Below are 17,679 nucleotides of genomic sequence, written 5' to 3'. Positions count from 1 at the left end.
GCGGAGGCAGGTGGGGGGGGGGGGGAGGGTGGGTGGGGGGGGGCGGCGGGCGGGCGCCAGATCTCGCCGGGGGGGGGGGGGGGGCGGGGGGGTGACTGACGGGGTGCGAAGCGAGCGAGGTAGCGGCGCGCCATGCCGTTCGGCCTGCTCAAGCGGACGAGGCGCTACAACGTGTCGGGCCGAGCCTGCTTCGTGACGCGCATCCGCCTGCTCGATGACTCGGTGGTGGAGTGCACGCTGTCGGCCGAGGGGACGGGCCGAGAGTGCCTGGAGGCCGTGGCGCAGAGGCTGGAGCTGCAAGAGGTGCGTGCGTGTGTGAGTGAGTGCTTGTGTGTGCTCGAGGCGCTGGGTGGGAAGTTGGTGGGGAAAATTTGCATTGGTTGGGCCTCTGCGGGTAATCAGGGAAATTGGCGTCATGGATTTTATAGTCTACCATTGGCAAAATTTTGGTTAATGGCTCCCTTTGTAATATAGTGCCAGGGTGGGCAACCAACACGTGGAAAAAACGGGTGTTGTAGGTGGACGCTACGTCATGAGCAGAGCAGACCACATCAAAGTGCATTGCTGTGTACTGCACTCCATTTGTTTATTCTCCTCGTCTTCACCAAAGCCACAATGGATCGGCGTGCTCAAGTTACGGGTGAATAGTTCCCGTAATCCGCGCGGCATGCGGAGGCCCCCATTCAATGGTGCGTTGCGAAAAACGGCCGTACGTGCGATTGTACGGCCGTTTTTTCCCTCGATTTATGCGGTCGACGCGTTCCAAGGGAAGGGCGCAAGAGAGCGAAGCCGCATGGGACGGCTGCCTGCTGAGTAGCGCGCGGCGCAGTACACGCGGACAATGTTGTCCCACGTCCGACCGCATAGCCGCGTACGAGTGAATTCGGACCACGTACAGCGATATTTTGGGTAGAAATAGGTTTGCCACATGCGTGTGCGTGCAATCACACAAACCGAACCTGCATAAAGCGAGGGAAAACTAATACAGGATAGAAAGTTGTGAGGCTGTCTGGTAAAAGCATCTCTGTGCTCCAATGAGTAATGGAAGGTGATCATCTCTATCAATGGCTTTGAGCCGGTGGGTGGAAATTTCCTAATTTTTATGGCGGGGTCCAGTCTTTGGTGAACGTGTCAATGAATGGTAACACAGATCCCGAACCCAGGATTCCTTTTGATTCTGGCTGTGTAGCTCTGCACGGGCATTAGTCTTCGGTTATATTATCGGAGATGTTAAATTGCATTATCCTTCGTCAGTTGCTATTGCTGATAACAGCAATGACGACTGCCAATTTAATGCGTGCGAGCACCAGCCAGATATTGAATGTGTGTGCCTGTGTGTCTGCACGCACACATACCTGTCTTTGAAATTGTGTGCATTCCCATAATGTTGAATATGCAGTAAAATTGTCGAAGGGCAACCTGGTGGTAAGATGAACTCTGAATGAACGGCACCCCACAGGCACCAAAGGCAACAGTGCAACCGTTACATAAACTACCTATTAAATAACAGGTGTCGTGGAGCACACGTGATGTCCCCCTGGCCTCTTCCTCTAATAAACATTTGATGGTGGGGAATGCTGCATGGGAGAGGCAATAAATCGGACCCCCCCTCCAGCTCCCCCACCACACTGAGATCACCTTTCCATTGCGCTATGCGACGCCACTAACACGTGGCCATGCACCTCGTGGGCTGACACATTAAAGCAGGGTGCTCAACCTCATGTGAGTGCATAGCGCACATGCTTCGAGTTCTCTGTGATAGACCCCGAGCTTCTCCTGTGCACGCTTGCGCACGGAGATGTGCCACACGTCAGCGGAACGGAATTGCAATCGTTTTTTGAGTTTTCAGAAATGTGTGGGTCGCACATTGTGCACGTGGCACGCGTATAAATAACGCGTTTGCCGCTTGGGTGATTGCACGCAAGTTAATAAATAAAAGGTCAGTAATTAATTTTCTCTGATCATCAACGAAGGATGGCGGTTCCTATTTTATTTCAGGATGGCCTACAATATTTCATAATGTAAGGACTCAATAATTAATGACTTTGTAATAGAGTAAAAAATGTACTTATTTCCCCTTGAGTTAAACTTTCAAGTTTATTTAGTTTACCTAGGTTAGAGCTCAAGAGACCAGGAGGTGTCTTATTTGCAAGATTGACCTGGGGCATTAGGCTGCCAGTAGGGGGCGATTTTCGCTATGTACAATCTCAATTGTGTAATTTGTGGCACATTTTTGAACGAGTGCAAATGTGGATCCTGACGCCGGCACACAACGGCCTCGTGCCACGGTTGCGAGATGTTGACTACCTCGCCTGGTATACAGAAGGTCGTGGGTTCGATCCTGACCCTGATGCCTATATATTTGGAGTTTTCATGCTCCCTCTCCCCGTGGTTGCATGGACTTTTCACTGGGTCCTTCAGTTCTTTTCTCCACATTTAGAAACACGTGTTTTGATTATTTGGCTGCTATAAAATTGCACGTGATGAGCCACTTTGTTGAGCTATCATTTGTGGCCAGGTTGCTGCTGAAAGAGCTATATAGCTCCGTGGGTCTTACCTGGTAAAATTAAGTTGTTTAGTTTTTAGTTTACTCTTGATAATGACTTCAGCGGATGTTTGACATCCACTGTGAAGCAGATGGCACGTAGTGTTTGTACGGCTAATACACCTGCGGTTATAATCGGGGCAGCCGCTGGATTCCAACCTTGAACCTCTGCAACAGCCTATGAATGCGCTACCACTTGGCCATGTCACTGCCCTAAGGAGGTCAGCTGAAATCTCACATGGAGATAAACGGCCTCTCATCTCTATGTGGTTGATAAAATGAGTGCCAATGTGTTCGAACTTCAACCAATGGTTGTCCTATAGACACATTTGCCCCTGCCATGGGGATGTGGAATTGCTGCTCCTGGCTTGGGACCACCAACAGAGAAGAACAGAACCAGATTATCAGTAATTCTCAAGTAAAAGTACACCACGCAAAACTCTGAACAACCGGCATTCTATAGTTATTGAGTTACCATACCCAACCCCGAGTGCTGATGAGCTTGATATAATTTCTGACCTTTGCATCACAAGGGGGGTATAGCTTACACGAATAGAACTTCAAATGTGAGCTTTAACGATTATCGTCTGTCTTCACTCCCGGTCTCAAATGTCACCTCTTGCGCCCATCGTCTCGCCATGCCATTGCGGAGGGAGTTTGACTTTAATGCTGATTTAGGAGCCAAGCCGGCGCCTTTATCTCCGAGATTTGTTGTTCTTGAGGACACCCGTGGCAAACCTGTGCTGCAACGGACTTGAAAGCAGCAGCAGCAGCTCCCAAATTCCAGGCCTCTTGCCGCCCCCGCCCTGCTCTCCGACCTCCGCCAACCACGGGCTGAATTTCCATGTCCGTCACCTAGCAGCCGAATAATGTATGTAGTTATCTAAACGACGAGTGAATGTTGCAGTGGACTGGAAAAAATAGAAATTGAATAATGGTGGTGGTGGTGGGCTGTTGTAAGGTTCAAAGCTTAGGTAGACATTATTTACATTTCAAGTAATTTATTGAGATCAGAGAAGCTTTTGACATTTGGGCACGATGAAGACAAATTGTTTTGTTGAGCTCGAGTGTGGGATGGCTGAAGAACGGACCAGGGTGTCGACTTTGCAAACGACTTGGACAAGTGAATAATACGGGTTTTTTTTGGGTTAGATGGCGTTAAAAAACCCCCTCTTATTATGGATAATATTGGTTGCGAAAGGCTAAATGTTAGACTAACTTGGACAAGGAATCAAGCTGATTCTGTGTGGTGGCACCAAACAGCTTCAGCTTTAAGGACTTCTTGATTTGTTATTTATATGCCTATGTTTTTAAAGGAAATAATAACTCTCATTGCTTTTAGAATTCGAAGCCACAAATTCTATTTTCCATTATTAATGTTGAAAGATTAGGCTATTTCATTTCCGTTCATCGTAAGTTCAGTTGTGCTTCAAAATCCTGTAACTGGACCACCTGTCCCAATGGATATCTTTACAGCAGAGACTCCCGTCTCACTGTTCTCAGTGATTCACAGAAGCTTGTGATGTTAGTGGGTGCTTCAAGATGGAAAGCTGTCTCAAAACCATTTAAACCTGTTTTTGCTATTATCAGTTGAGATGCTTACAGGGAAGTAACCTCCCTTTTCCTCCCAGTGCAATCTTTGAGCAAAACGCGTTTCAGGGAAGAGATGCAAATCACATACTTAATGTTGACTGTTGAAAAATTTAGTGGGCTTGATCAGTGCACATCGCTAGAAGGGATTATGGTTTACAGACTAGATCAGGGATGGCCAGCCTGTAACAGACCAAAAGCCAAAAATTACCCATGAGTTCTGCGAAGAGCCAAGTGGATATATAGGTGTGTGTATATGTATTGACAGTTTTCGGGACAGCACGGGAGACAATTATTTTTAGAAACTGTGATAGTGTGTTCTACATGACACCCCTTCGAGAGAGCCACATGGTGTATTAAAGAGCCGCATATGGCTCGGGAGACGCCAGTTGGCCACCACTGAACTAGACTAATCAAAACATTGGCAGGAGAGATTATGCTCCGGCACGACCACCACGGAGATGGAGTGACGAGATAATTTCACGTGCAGGAGTGAGGTGGATTGAGACATTACAGGACTCATGCGGGGTATGGCCACGGGAGTGAAGAGTAGCAGTAACTTTTCACCCACCGCCCACTTCGCGACTCATTGAATGATCACTTTTAGCGCCTCTAGAGGCCTGCAGGAATCGGTCGCACGATTGCGTATAACTTCTCTGCATCGTACATTAGTTTGAGTACACGCACGATTCCACTAGAAGGAGCTCCTGAGAGCCCCTGTGGATGGAATTTGATCTCTTCCATGCCAGCCAAACAACCTGGAAGATGTGGGGAGTACCCGCGCATTACTAACCTTGCTGATCGACTCACTATGGGCGCCCCCATATACTGCTGGGATGACGGAAAGGTGCGGGGGTTTAAGAAACCTGCCCATTGTTTCAGCTGTCACTCTGGGAGAGATCAAATAAAACTGGGGACTTCTGGATTTGAAGTCCACAGTGCGCCGACCGGCGTTCTTCCCGCGGTCAAAGACGGCGAACGTAAATCGTGACATTTGTGCGCGGCGCGTTATTGTCGTCGTCGTCGCCGCCGTCGCCACTGCAGGTGCTGCTCTTCGGACTGTGGTACCGGACTCGGCATCGGCAGATGCGCTGGGCCGAGATGGAGAAGCCGCTCAAGAAGCAGCTGGAGAAGCACGGCTGCGAGTCCGTGGTCAACTTCGGAGTCATGTTCTGCGTCCCGAGCTGCGCTCTACCGCAGCAGGAGGCCACCAGGTGCTGCACCGTCACACAATAGCATAGCTGTGATAATGACGATAACGACAATCGTAATGATTTGTGTTTGGATATTGCACCCTCCTAAATGCCGCGGCATCTCGGAGATCGTGATAAGACATCTCGTCTCAACACATTTTAAAATCGAAAATTCCTCCCGAGAGAGAAATGTCTTTCAGAATCAGAATCTTTATTTATACTGGAGGAATCCGATGAGCTATTAAGCTCTTTTTCACAGATGTCCAGTCGAGGCGGGTAATAAAGTCGCCATAACAAACAATACAAAAACACGATAGGATTGCAAAGTATAGGAACGGTAAGCATGTTAGAAAAAAAATTATAATTTGAATATACAAGTACAAGAATGCAAAAGTACATCAATTCCTGCATGATTGTTCTACACTAAATTTAAGCTTTGCCAAGGCAGCAAAACAACAACAACAACAGAAACAGCTCTAGACCACAGCAAGACAACACACTGTCCCTCAAACATTTGCAAGGGCACCCCCAGTAGCAGCTGTCCCCTGCGCGGCGCAGGGTGGTAACTCGGCGCCTGGCCTGCAAAAGCGGACAGCAGTCTGCCAGTAAGGGATCGTGATTGCTCCGTAGCAATCCCAATTGAGTAATTGGCAAGGGCATTTCAATTTTATTTGCAAATTTGTTTTAAATGAAACTTGCCTAGATTTTTGTAAACATTTTTTTTTTAGCCTGGGCAGTTCAAGTGCAAATTTTTATGAACCCCCACGACTTGCGTGGCGTGGGGGGGGGGGGGTCGTCATCCAGCAGTGGATAGACCAAAACAGCTGTACATTTTGTGAGAAGCCTATTGAGAAAAGAAGTCTCTCGTTCAAAGGAAGATCAAGGTGTAAATAATTGAGTCGGAATAAAATACCATTCTGGCAGTTTTTGTTCATGCTAATTGGCAGAATAATAGCAGCGATTTGGCTGTTGTTTTGTCCGTCATTTTTTACAGGGATCTTTTCCCGATAGGTGAAGTGGGCTGCCAGATTTTTGACCCAGCACATCATCCCAGTTTCCATTCCTTCAAATTGTCAACTTACATTGCATTAAATTAGAATGTGAAAATCACTCGTTTTACCATAACTGTTCGGCGCTGTAAACATATGGGGGAGGCCTCTTGGGTGATGCTAGGTTCTCTATGCGTGCAGAGATTGGTTTGGTGAGGATAATTACGAGCCAGATATGGTGACAGTGGAGGATGAGTTGCCCTGAAGCAAACACATGTGATTTCAGTCTTGGTTGGTATGTGCGGGAATTGTAATGATTATTACATACCCAGAAAAAAGGCTAACTAACAGAGTATTAATATACTTTTACAGGAGGGTCATCTCCTGCAATTGGGATCATTGGCCAATAATATGAATGGGTGTTTGGGCATGTGGGAGGAAATTGGAGTACCCAGAGGGTTGGTGACCGTATGTAGCCGACCGTGCTAATCAGAGGTGCGTAGCCAACCATTCTAACCCATGTCTACAACACCTGGCAAGCCCTGGTTGCCACCCATTTAAACACGAAGCAGCCTCAACTCTGCGTGGCTTCTGAGATATGATAGGATCAGCCACATTTATGGTGATAAGATCCATAATATATGTGTCGTTAAACCCGCCACTACCTGACACAGCCAATTAGTAAGGTTTGTCGCGTAAACAAAGCTAGCCAATTAGTTATTACTTCAGCACAACGGTGTGTTGGAGAGTAAACCCACTACATTTACAATTCGAGTACGATCTATGGTGATACGGTTGTTGTAAGGTCATTGAAAAGGGGTTAGATGGTGATAGGACTGTGGTTAATTAAATGTTATTGGATAATTGAAACCATAGATACTGTTGACTCTGTTTAGGGCATTCCACAAATGTTCAATGCAAATACTGTTCTGTGTGCGGAGGGTCTTCACATACCACATTTAAAAAGATGGGCCGTTTTGACAAAACGGCGTGTGGCTGTTGCTGCTGGCAGCCAAGGATGAGAACACACACCGAAGAGGGCACCCACCGCAAGGATGGAGCGATGATATCAGCTGCTCGTGCGCAAGTGCTACAGATGGATTTTTGCGTCCGACCGTGAGATACGGCGACGGGTTTTTTTTGGGGGGGGGCAGGGGGGTGGTCCTTGACCAGCGTCTGGGTCATGGCTGACGATGACGATGATGACATTTGCACGGCAAATAAGTACGAAGCCGAACTGCATATTTTCGAACTGATTTTACCACAGCCGTGTGTGTGTGTGTGATAAAAAAAGCCCAAATGTAACGCTTAGAGTTGTTTACACCATTCCCAATGTGTGACATTTTCAGGATTTTTTTATTTATATATTCGTCAGTGTCGACGCCCGGTGACGAAATTTCTGACTGGGTATCGGTCTTCCTGCTGTGACATCCACCATCTGCAGAGAGGAAACGCAAAGCAAAATGTTCATACAGCTCTGGCGTTTGTTCACACCATTCGCCGCGTGTGTGACCTTTGCAGAGATCTAAAACGGCACGTGTGTGAATTGCCAGCACTTTGTAAACACCCGAAATGGGGGCAGTTTTCTTCTTCTTGCTTATGGAAGTTAGTGTACAGCAACCTACATTTCTATATCCAAGCTTGAAAGCCACGTGATGCCATTGGGTGAGGCTGCGATGTTAATTTTGTCCATATGTAGTTTTGGGGCCTGTTCTTCTGGTTTAAGTGGCCTTGACAAGGGCCTCTCTCAGCGTTTTAAGTTACTCTTCTTGCCGAGCGAGTGACAATTGGTTCGCATGTGGAAGTAACTGCACAGGTGGACCAAGTGAAGGTTGTCGTCACCCACTTATCTGATGCTGACAGTAGCCCGGGCTGAATTTTTTTAAATATTCTCATCCGAACCGATTTTGGAAAGAATCAGACGCAAAAATAACTAGACTTTACTCGATGGCGGATGCTTAAAGACTTTTGGAGAATGTGGGATTTTGGAGCTCCAGTTGTGCCATCCCCCATACATCCACGTATTTATTTATTTTTCAAATTCTCTATCGTGGAGAGCAGTTAACAATGTTCGTCATACTTGGCTGTGCACGAATGACCACGTGAGGTGATTGATGGCATTGGGAGCCTTTCTTGGCTCGCGTGTGGGAGTTTGCCTTTGGTGGGAGAGAATGTGTTTTTTGAAAATATTTTATATAAATAAATATATAAAAAACCCTTGTGATTTAAACTAAAAAAGTTGCCAGGGAAGTTAGGTAATAAACCGAACTCTTTAGGGTCAGGAGTGGTTATTTTTTTAATTGATTCGTTTTATTGAGTCGCGTGCGACCAAATTGGCTGGAATGGCCCCGGTCTTGGGGTTGAACCCAGGTGTGGCGCTGGGATAGGCGAACACCACGCATGACGGGTTGCCAGAGGCTGCGGGGCTACTTGGTGGGCAGCAGAGGGCAGATCAGCAAAATTAATCGTTCTTTTACTTCTGTAGACTACGTGTGCTCCCCCGCCTTCAGCCACGCACACTGACCAGCGTGATGAAGTATGGTCTAATAGCCACCACGACCCACATGGTGCGGGGGAGGCCCTCATCCAGCAGTGGATTGACAATTAAGTGCACGTGTACGTTTTTCATGTGTCCAATAATTTTCTGCTTTTCTTAAGTCATCGCCACCGTAATTTATTCCATTCGCAAACCCCACCACCTAAGTTCATGCTCTTCCCAATACTGTATTTAAACATTGGAGGTCATCCTGCTTCGAACATGGTCCTAACCGAAGCCTGCTTGTATTGTCAACACAGAAAAACACCGTCGGCCGATTTCTCTTCACCACAGTAGTGATTAGGTCAGGGGTCAGCAAACAAAAATAACCAGAGGAGAATTTTTTTTCGAATTCGGTAAAAAGCCTTAATGTTTAAAGAGCTGCAATGCACGTGAATACGAAACTGTGGTCCTTTATGAAATAACGAGTCATGTAGCGGTGCCTTAAAGAGCCACGTGCGGCTCCGGAGCCACGGGTCGCCGACCCCTGGACTAGGCCATGCTCTTTGCTCCACGTGCGTACATTTGAACGTATGCACGCCCACACTAAGACGAAGCTGCCCTGTGTAGCCATACAGATTGCTGGGGCAAGTGCGATTTACTGAACACCTATTAAGGATGGCACGGGGTCAAGAAGGTGGACAATGCCCGGCTGCCTGTGTCTCTCCGATGCTGATGTTTACACTCAACACCAGGTACTTATTAATGGCCGAGTTTATCTCGGTGAAGCCCAGGACTGGTTCACATATTACTCGCCGCTGATGTTAGCTATGGTTATTTACTGAACTTGGGTCATCGGCTATGATCGCCACTCTTGCGTGCGTGCAAAGCAATGTGAAATAAATCATCGCCTAATAAACTGTACAGTCGTTCCCTTGAGAGAGATCATTAAAAAAATGTTCAAATAGAAAAACCTGAGCTTCATTTGGAATGCACAAGTGAAATTATTTAACTCGCGAAAAAATATTGTGAGACACAATAACTTCGGATTCGCAGTGGCCATGCATACCTTTATTTCCTGTTGAAGTTGTAAAAAAAAATTGTAATTTGAGCAATAGACTGCTGCTTTTTGATTGTATTTTTGAAAGGGGGGGGGAGATGGGGAAATCACACTGGCAAGCCGCTTGTGAGTGGAATAATAATTTTCCATTTTTGTCTTTTATGAAATGATGTGTTTTTTTTATTTTAGTTAAATATTCCACAGCACAGCAGTGAATCACAGCGTGATGCCGCATTGAAACCAAATCCTTTAAAATATCATACAGCATGCGTAATATCACATGACACCACGTAGGTCCTGAAGTGCTTCATCTTGCTATTTGTAGGATGAGTTTGTCATACAAGCCCATAGGAAGAGCCGACTTAACGTCTCTACTGAAGGACAGGCCATATTCTTCTGTATAGAACAATTTAAAAAAATATTTTACTAGATTAGGTCCACTGAGCTATATATTTCTCTTTTTCATAAGTAACATCACCACAAACTATCGTTCAATGAAGTGGCTTATCACGTGGAAATATATGGCAGCCAAATTTTTTTTTATAAACACAGGTTTCTAAATTTGGAGGGAAAAACCGGAGGACCTGGAGAAAAATCCACATGACCGTAGGGAGAGAGAACACGCAAACTCCAAATATATAGGCGCTAGCGTCAGTATCAAACCCACGACCTCCTGTACACCAGGCGAGGTAGTTTATATCTCACCGTCATGTAACCTGAAAAGTGTAAATTTTGATTTAAAGCTTTCGTGACTGCAGTAATTCATATTCGTAGTTTTTTCGGTAAAGTCACGTTGAAGGGAAACAACAAAATAATAAAATATATATAAAAAACAATAAAAAAAAATTCTCACGACGTTTCAACCATAACTCAAACGGTCGTCTTCAGGTGTGTAGTTGATTATACAATGAAAAAGCATAATCAACTACCTGCTAACAACCTTTCAATTTGATGAAGTGCATTTGCTATGAACGTGTTCAATGAAGAATCCTTCAGTGGGATAAAATCAGCGTCTATTGGCAAAGGAAGTCTTACTCATGAAGAGCAACCGTTCTTCAGACATCCAAAGATCCTTTGGTCTACTGGCGTATGGCAATTGGATAAAAGCCATCGATTGCTGTGATGTAATCTTTTTTTCACAGAGGTCTTGTGGGACCCTGTGTCCGTTTGATAAAAAAAAAATAACATTCTTTTGATGTCCAGGCTTGAAAAAAAAAAATGGAGCCATTTATATTGATGTTTCCCTAATAGCGTATAAACGTCTGACACGATAATGACTTGTGGAAGGTGCAGTTGTTATTGAGAGGTCTTCATCCAGCAGTGGACTGAGAATGGTCGATGGCGATCGTTAATGACTGCAAATACTCGGGGAGCTTAATCACGGCTCTGTGGCTCTCTTTCGCAGCGGATTCATGGCAGCGGACGGCGCTCGGCTCTAAGAAAGCCATTCGCTAATTTACGATCCGTTGCATTGCACTGTGATCCTACGCAGCAGCAGAGAATATATATTGACTTCGTCTTTGTGCAGCCTAGGTGACTTCTTGCAGACTGCATTTGAACACTCATCTCAACGGCAATGGACTCGGCCTCACTGTTAGTGCCTCAATGGAAGGGGCGTGTGTCTCGTGCAGACTTTCTTGGTGTTGAGGTCTGCTACATGTTTATCCTGCTATCAGGCCTGGGTTGAGTGCAGTATATAGAAGGATGGCTTTCAGGCAGGGAAGTATTGCTTTTATCCTGGCTGTGACGAAACTCGCCGCGCACGACAAATGCGGGGGGGGGGAATCCTATTAATGCGATTCTGTTTTTCCCAGGTGATCGCATGGTCAGCTCGTGGAATTTATGAACACTAGGTGGCCGCATGGCAGCGGGAGGTTAATGTTAGTTTTTGGGGGGGAGTGGCAGGGAAGAGTCAAGTGGCTATTTAAATTTCTCTTGTCAGGATCTTGAGCCGGCGCGCACGTCAGGTTTTATGCTTTGGGGTTGACGAGTGAAAAGGGCGTATTTAACTTTTCATTTAGGAAGAAAAAAAAACGGTCCACGTTTTAATTGGACTGGCTTGCTCAGCTTGTCGCCGCCCGAGGCCGACTCGTCGTTTTTTTTCTTCACGCACCGCCGCTGATGGCTGGCAGGAAATTGAAGTTGAAATGAAAGCGGGGCGCGTGTTAAAAGTGTGACCACCAGCGGATGTGCACGCAGCCATTCCGCCTTAAATCACCGCCGGTGTGACTCCCTGCACACGGGGCTCAAGTCACGGCGGTGCCGGGACGAGGATGGAACGCCAAAGCGTTGGCCGCTTTGGCGTTCCATCCTCGTTGCCTCCGATCAGGCGGTGCCGGGACGTTACCCAAGGGTGGGTGTCACGCCGCATCGTCGATTAAATTCGTCGATTCAATTGGGTTTCTACGCTCATGGTGTGTGCATTAAGCTACGTGTTTGTGCGTGTGTGTGTGTGTGAGCATTTCATTGGGGAGCGGTAGTGCAGTGGTGAGCGTGCAATGTTACGAACCCGGCAACCCGAGTTCAATTGCCGCTCACGGTCCACACAAGTGACGATTATCTGAATCGGTCCTGTGCATCCTCCAGTTCGACTCCGCCTCAAATGAGTACCTGGTGCCATGTGTAAACATCGCCACTGGGGAGACAAAGGTGGCCGGGCATGGTGCTAGCCACCCACCCCCTCGTGTGCCATGCCGGCCTTCATAGGTGCTCGCGAATAGCACTTCCCCTACAGTCTGTTAAGGCTCTATGGGGGGTTTTTGTCTTTGTTTTGCGAACATTTCAGTATAATAAGATAATTGGTTTTTTACCCTTTTATCTGGCAACAAAACTGACACCTTTTTTTACAAGGAGTCATGTTTACATTGACCACAATACCTGCGGTCGGAACGCAAACAAAAAACAACAACTCTGATAATGTATGCACTGTCCTTGAAATTGATTGGTCCACACCCGAGACAGCTTTCTTTAGAGCCTCGTCTCACATGGTGTTGGACCAGAAGACGCCAAAAGGTGCACAACTCAAGGACAATGCACAATCAGAGTATGAGAGCTAGGGGTAAGCATTTACACCATTGGAAACCTCATTTGCCAGTAACAAAATATGATAGTTGGTTTTTTACCCTTTTATCTGGCAACAAAACTGACACCATTGTTTCCAATGGTGTAACTGCTTAACCCGAGCTCTCATACTCTGATTGTGCATTGTCTTTGAGTTGTGCACCTTTTGGCGTCTTCTGGTCCAACACCATGTGAGACGAGGCTCTAAAGAAAGCTGTCTCGGGTGTGGACCAATCAATTTCAAGGACAGTGCATACATTATCAGAGTTGTTTTTTGTTTGCGTTCCGACCGCAGGTATTGTGCTCAATGTAAACATGACTCCTTGTAAAAAAAAAGGTGTCAGTTTTGTTGCCAGATAAAAGGGTAAAACATTAATGATCATATTTTGTTACTGGCAAATGAGGTTTCCAATGGTGTAAACATTTCAGTATATTTGATGCATTTACATTGTGGTGGTGGGATGGGGCATGTTTCACCCCCTGCACGATGAATCTGAGTTTGATATCAGTGGCGAGGTGATATCTGAACCAGTCCTGCGTGGTGTCCCCTTCACCAACTCACACTGACCACAGTAGTATAATATTGTCAAACAAGCAACCATAAGCAATACAATGTGGAAGAAGTGTTCAATCGGCAGTGGATTAAGAGCCGGAAAATGTGTTCATTTTGTGTGCAACTAGTTCATGTGACAGCTGCAGCCACCAAAGGCATTGCAATGCACCAAATAATGAAGCAAAAAAAATAATAATTTCACGGAATGGCGATCCCCGAATCGTGAACATTCACTGGATAGATAGGTTTGCGAATTGTTAAACGCCTGAAAGCAAACATGTACTCCATTGCATCATTTGTATGGATGTGAAAATAAATCATGGGAATTTGCCCAAGAATAAGCTCAGTCTACTTCAGTGCTGTGATAAAACAGAGGTATTCTTTTTTTCTTTCTCTCAAATTGCCTAATTTACTGGGTTACCACTTTGCCTGCTTACAAGTACTATTTTCCGCCTGTGATCACATGGGAGATATTTCTCCAAGTCATAGCTGCCACTTCGGTAAAACCTGATGTGTGGATAACGAGGTGCGATATGTGCATACGTAGCCTGGGCATGGTGGCACACGCTCGCAATCGCATGCTTTGGAGGAACGAGCTGAACGTCGTAGATTTGATCTGGGAAACTCTCAAACCCGTCGAGAGGGCTTCAAGGTGGCCAAGGAATGGCACTGCAGCAAACGTGGCTTGTGCACCTGCCTCTGCGGTCCTTCTTGGAGTTTTGTTTAAGTGCTCCGCTTTTTACCTCTTACAATAAAAACACCCTTAAAAGTGAATCGTCTAAACGTCCCAATGTTAGGTCCAGATCTCATAAAACACTCCCAAGCCTTGTTACCCACTTGACAACTATGATGTTTGTAAAAATTTAATTTAATGGGAAAATGCAACCAAGTGTATTTCCAGGGCATGCTAGACCGTGTTTTTGCGAGCAATAATAGACACTGACAGACACTTCCGTGACGGATACCGCATTCAAACTGCCTGGCTTGTGGCACATGCTTTAATATTTAATTTTCACTGTCACAGTGTAGGTGAACTTATTTGAATTTCTTGTTTTTGATCATAGTTTACATTTCATTTAATTAAATCAGGCATTCATTTGTTTTTTTTCAAAATTGCGTTCTGCTTCTTGTGCTGGAAAATAAAGCGTCATCACGTTATGCGCCAAGCAGAGAAGTCCACAATTTCAATGGGTGCGGAACTGATGGAGGCATCTCAATACGCATAATTTCATTTCCACTAGAACCGGAATGCACAGCCACCGTACGCAACGCTATTGCCACAGTGCTGTTTTGGCATGCCGAATGCAAATCCCATCAGTGTACATAGGGTTTGTTCTTTGTTTTGAATCCCCACTGAAGTATAATTTTGGTTTACAAATAATGGCAATGTTTGCCGGCGTTGAGATGGTATGAGATGTCATGAGATGTCTCGCTTTCTTGTAGATTTGCAGCTGTCTGTGACTGCTGTTATGTTTGTGGGTATTTGTAGAGTGCACATTTTTCCATTCCTTTCATGGTTTGTCCTAGTTGGTCTAAGGTGTCTGAAGACATAATATTTGTTGTGAAAGATGCAGTTCCCAGGAAGTTGTGTGTAGGTGTGTCTTTGTGTGGTGTAGCTGCGTGGCCGTGAGTCAAGGACCATTCCATGTTCACCTTGGAGTGCGACATGGATGTCTTCTGGCTTTAAGTTATTTAACAACAAAAAAAATGTTTAACCACGTTTTTCGATAAGATTCCATGGCTGGTACCATCAGAAGAATTTCCATATGGTACAGATACAATGGGAGGTGTATCGATGCCTGAGTGCGGTCAAAGGATGGGTCCCTAATGATCAACATTATTATATATGCTCATGACTTGGTAATTTCTGCTTACTCTGAGAAAGAGTTGGAGACTGCTGCTGAACCTAGAACGTGCCACTAAGAGGTAGGGCCTTACCATTAGCCCCACAAAAACAAAGCACCTTCCTGGGTATTATTGCCTGTCATTAAACACTCCACCCTCTCAACTCTCCATGAGTGATGGGGCAGTGTTGGAGAGAGTGAAGGAGTTCCCATACCTGAGCTGTATGCTTGTGACTAGTTCCGGTTGGGCAGCAGAGGTCTCACTCCAAATCCAATGAGCGGCATTATCTTTTCATCAGCTGCGTAATGCTGTGTGGAAGCTACCTGGCCTGTCCTTCCATACAAAGCTCCATGTCTTCTCAGCCACAGTAATGCTCTCCCTTTATGATTACAAAACTTGGACCCCTCTGAAGGAACATCTGTGCCAGTTTGAAACATTCAGGCTGGCCTAACTTCTGTCCATTCTGCGTTTAACCAGGCTAGATTGTGTGATGAACTTGCAGATCCTTGAAAGATCTGGACATTGTCCCATCAGTGAGCTCCTCCGGCAGGCAAGGCTTCATTGGTTGGCTCACATGCCCAGCCACCTCATGCCAAAGCAGCTTCTGATTGACCAGATAGAGGAGGCTAAATGGGCATGGCATTGGCTAGAGAAGAGATGGACTGATGTGGTACAGGAGGATCTGGAGTGGAGTGGACTTGCTGATGACTGGTACCGGCGGTATCAAGATCGGCTTCTATGGAGGAGGCTCATGAAGGATGCTGCTGGGCAGAAAGACGGAAGTCGCCCTCCAACAACAACGGAGAGCAGAGTAGCAACACTTAAAACAACGAGCGGAGCACCAGGCGGGTAAAGCGCAGCAAGTTGGCACAGTAGAGAGTCCAGGTAGTGCATCTGTCGACCATCTCACTCAACCCAAAACACCTGAGGCTGTTCTGTGACCTGCCCGCGAGCCTTCGACACGTCACATGGTCACAAAGTGCACCTAGTCTGTCACAAGCACTGGGGTGACATCACCGTCACTTAGTGGTGAATGGCAGCTGTTGTTGTTGTGCCGTGTAATGGTTAGCACACTTGGCTACGAATCTGGCGACCTGAGTCTTATTCCCGCTCATAGCAAACATCAGTGGCGAATATCTGAACCGGTCGTGGGCCTTTCAAATGTCGACTCGGCTTCATATATGCCTACCAGGTAGGGTGTATACTTGCCTCAAGAGCCTATGTATGCTCTTTGGGAATTTTTGTTTAATCTTTGTCTCTATGTGGGTGGATGTGTGTAGGTGTGTGCATGCCAAGTACCCAAGTGTTTGTGTAGGTGTGTATGTGTAAGTGTGTGGGCGCTTGCTAACGGAAACTACCTCAACAAGAAGAGCTTTATACGCATATGAGGCGTGGTGACTGGGAGCAGCTAGGAGCTTAAACCGTTAAGTGCCTGTTTAGTTTGGTGGAAGCGCATCCAGGCCATTACCAGAATAATCGGCTCAACATTTGGACATGCAGCAAAAAAAACTTTACTTTTTCATTTCAATATTAATGCAACCATTTTTTTTTAATCTCTAAATGAATGCATTAAGTACAGAAACAGTGGTGTCTCTGTGTACGATGAATAATTATAGAGTTTATAACAAGCTACCTACATTGTAATTATTTTTGTTACAATAGGTGGACAGTATTTGTCAATTATAATAAAGTTAGAATAAAATTATTAAAATAAATAGTTTTCCATTTTATGTGTCAATCCACTGATGGATGAAAGCCTTCCTACTCATGTCTGGTCAGTCATGGGAGTTTGACCATACTTCACCATGCTGGTCGGTACGAGTTGGTGAAGGTGATGAGGCCCGGGACTGGTTCGCATGTTAAGATGTCACTCGCCACTGATGTTAGCCGTGGCCGGGAATTGAACTTAAGTTACCAGGTTTATAGCGTTAGTGCCCTAACCACTGCAACACCACTCTGCCGCCCCCCCCGCCCCCCCCCCCCCAGTATAAGTATAGCATTGCAAGAGTAATAATGTAGTTCTCAAGGGAACTTGAGGGTCTTGCGTTTCAGCAGTAGATCCATTTCTAGTGCAGCGTTGCAGCGTATAGGGGCTACGTGCTAAAAAACTCGGGTCCCAATCCATAATTTACTGCATCTCATTCTCGGGTCTCAAAATTGTGGAACCCCTTCGGCAAGGCTTCTTCCAGTGCGTGTACTCATGTCTCTGCCAGTCCAATTTGGCTCGTTTGTAAAATAATAGTTTTGAGTATGTGCGGCCTTTTTTTTTTTGCGGGGAATAAATAAGTGCATGCAAAAGCGTGCGTGTGTTTTGACGACGGTGTGGTGGTTAGCGCACTGTGCTCCGAAACCCCGGCGACCCGTGTTA

The 17,679-nt window shown here is 46.0% G+C and overlaps 1 protein-coding gene across 4 annotated transcripts in view; it reads left to right on the top strand.

Moving 5' to 3' along the window:
- Positions 1-78: 78 nt before the first annotated feature.
- LOC116943318 (tyrosine-protein phosphatase non-receptor type 14-like) overlaps positions 79-17,679 on the top strand; it is an 85,380-nt gene continuing 67,779 nt past the window's right edge. For 3 of the 4 annotated variants that reach the window (XM_032956093.2, XM_032956092.2, XM_032956090.2), the window contains exons 1-2: positions 79-303; positions 5,180-5,349. In XM_032956093.2, coding sequence (XP_032811984.1) covers positions 133-303; positions 5,180-5,349 — 341 coding nt within the window. In that variant the 5' untranslated portion in view covers positions 79-132. The remainder of the gene's footprint in view (positions 304-5,179; positions 5,350-17,679) is intronic. The other variant, XM_076067637.1, reaches the window with a different exon arrangement.

Source organism: Petromyzon marinus, chromosome 17 (genome assembly GCF_048934315.1).
Source record: "Petromyzon marinus isolate PM22_M1 ecotype Great Lakes invasive population chromosome 17, UKy_Petmar_22M1.pri1.0, whole genome shotgun sequence".
Classification (NCBI taxonomy): Eukaryota; Metazoa; Chordata; class Hyperoartia; order Petromyzontiformes; family Petromyzontidae; genus Petromyzon; species Petromyzon marinus.
This window is presented reverse-complemented; position numbering and strand designations above follow the sequence as displayed.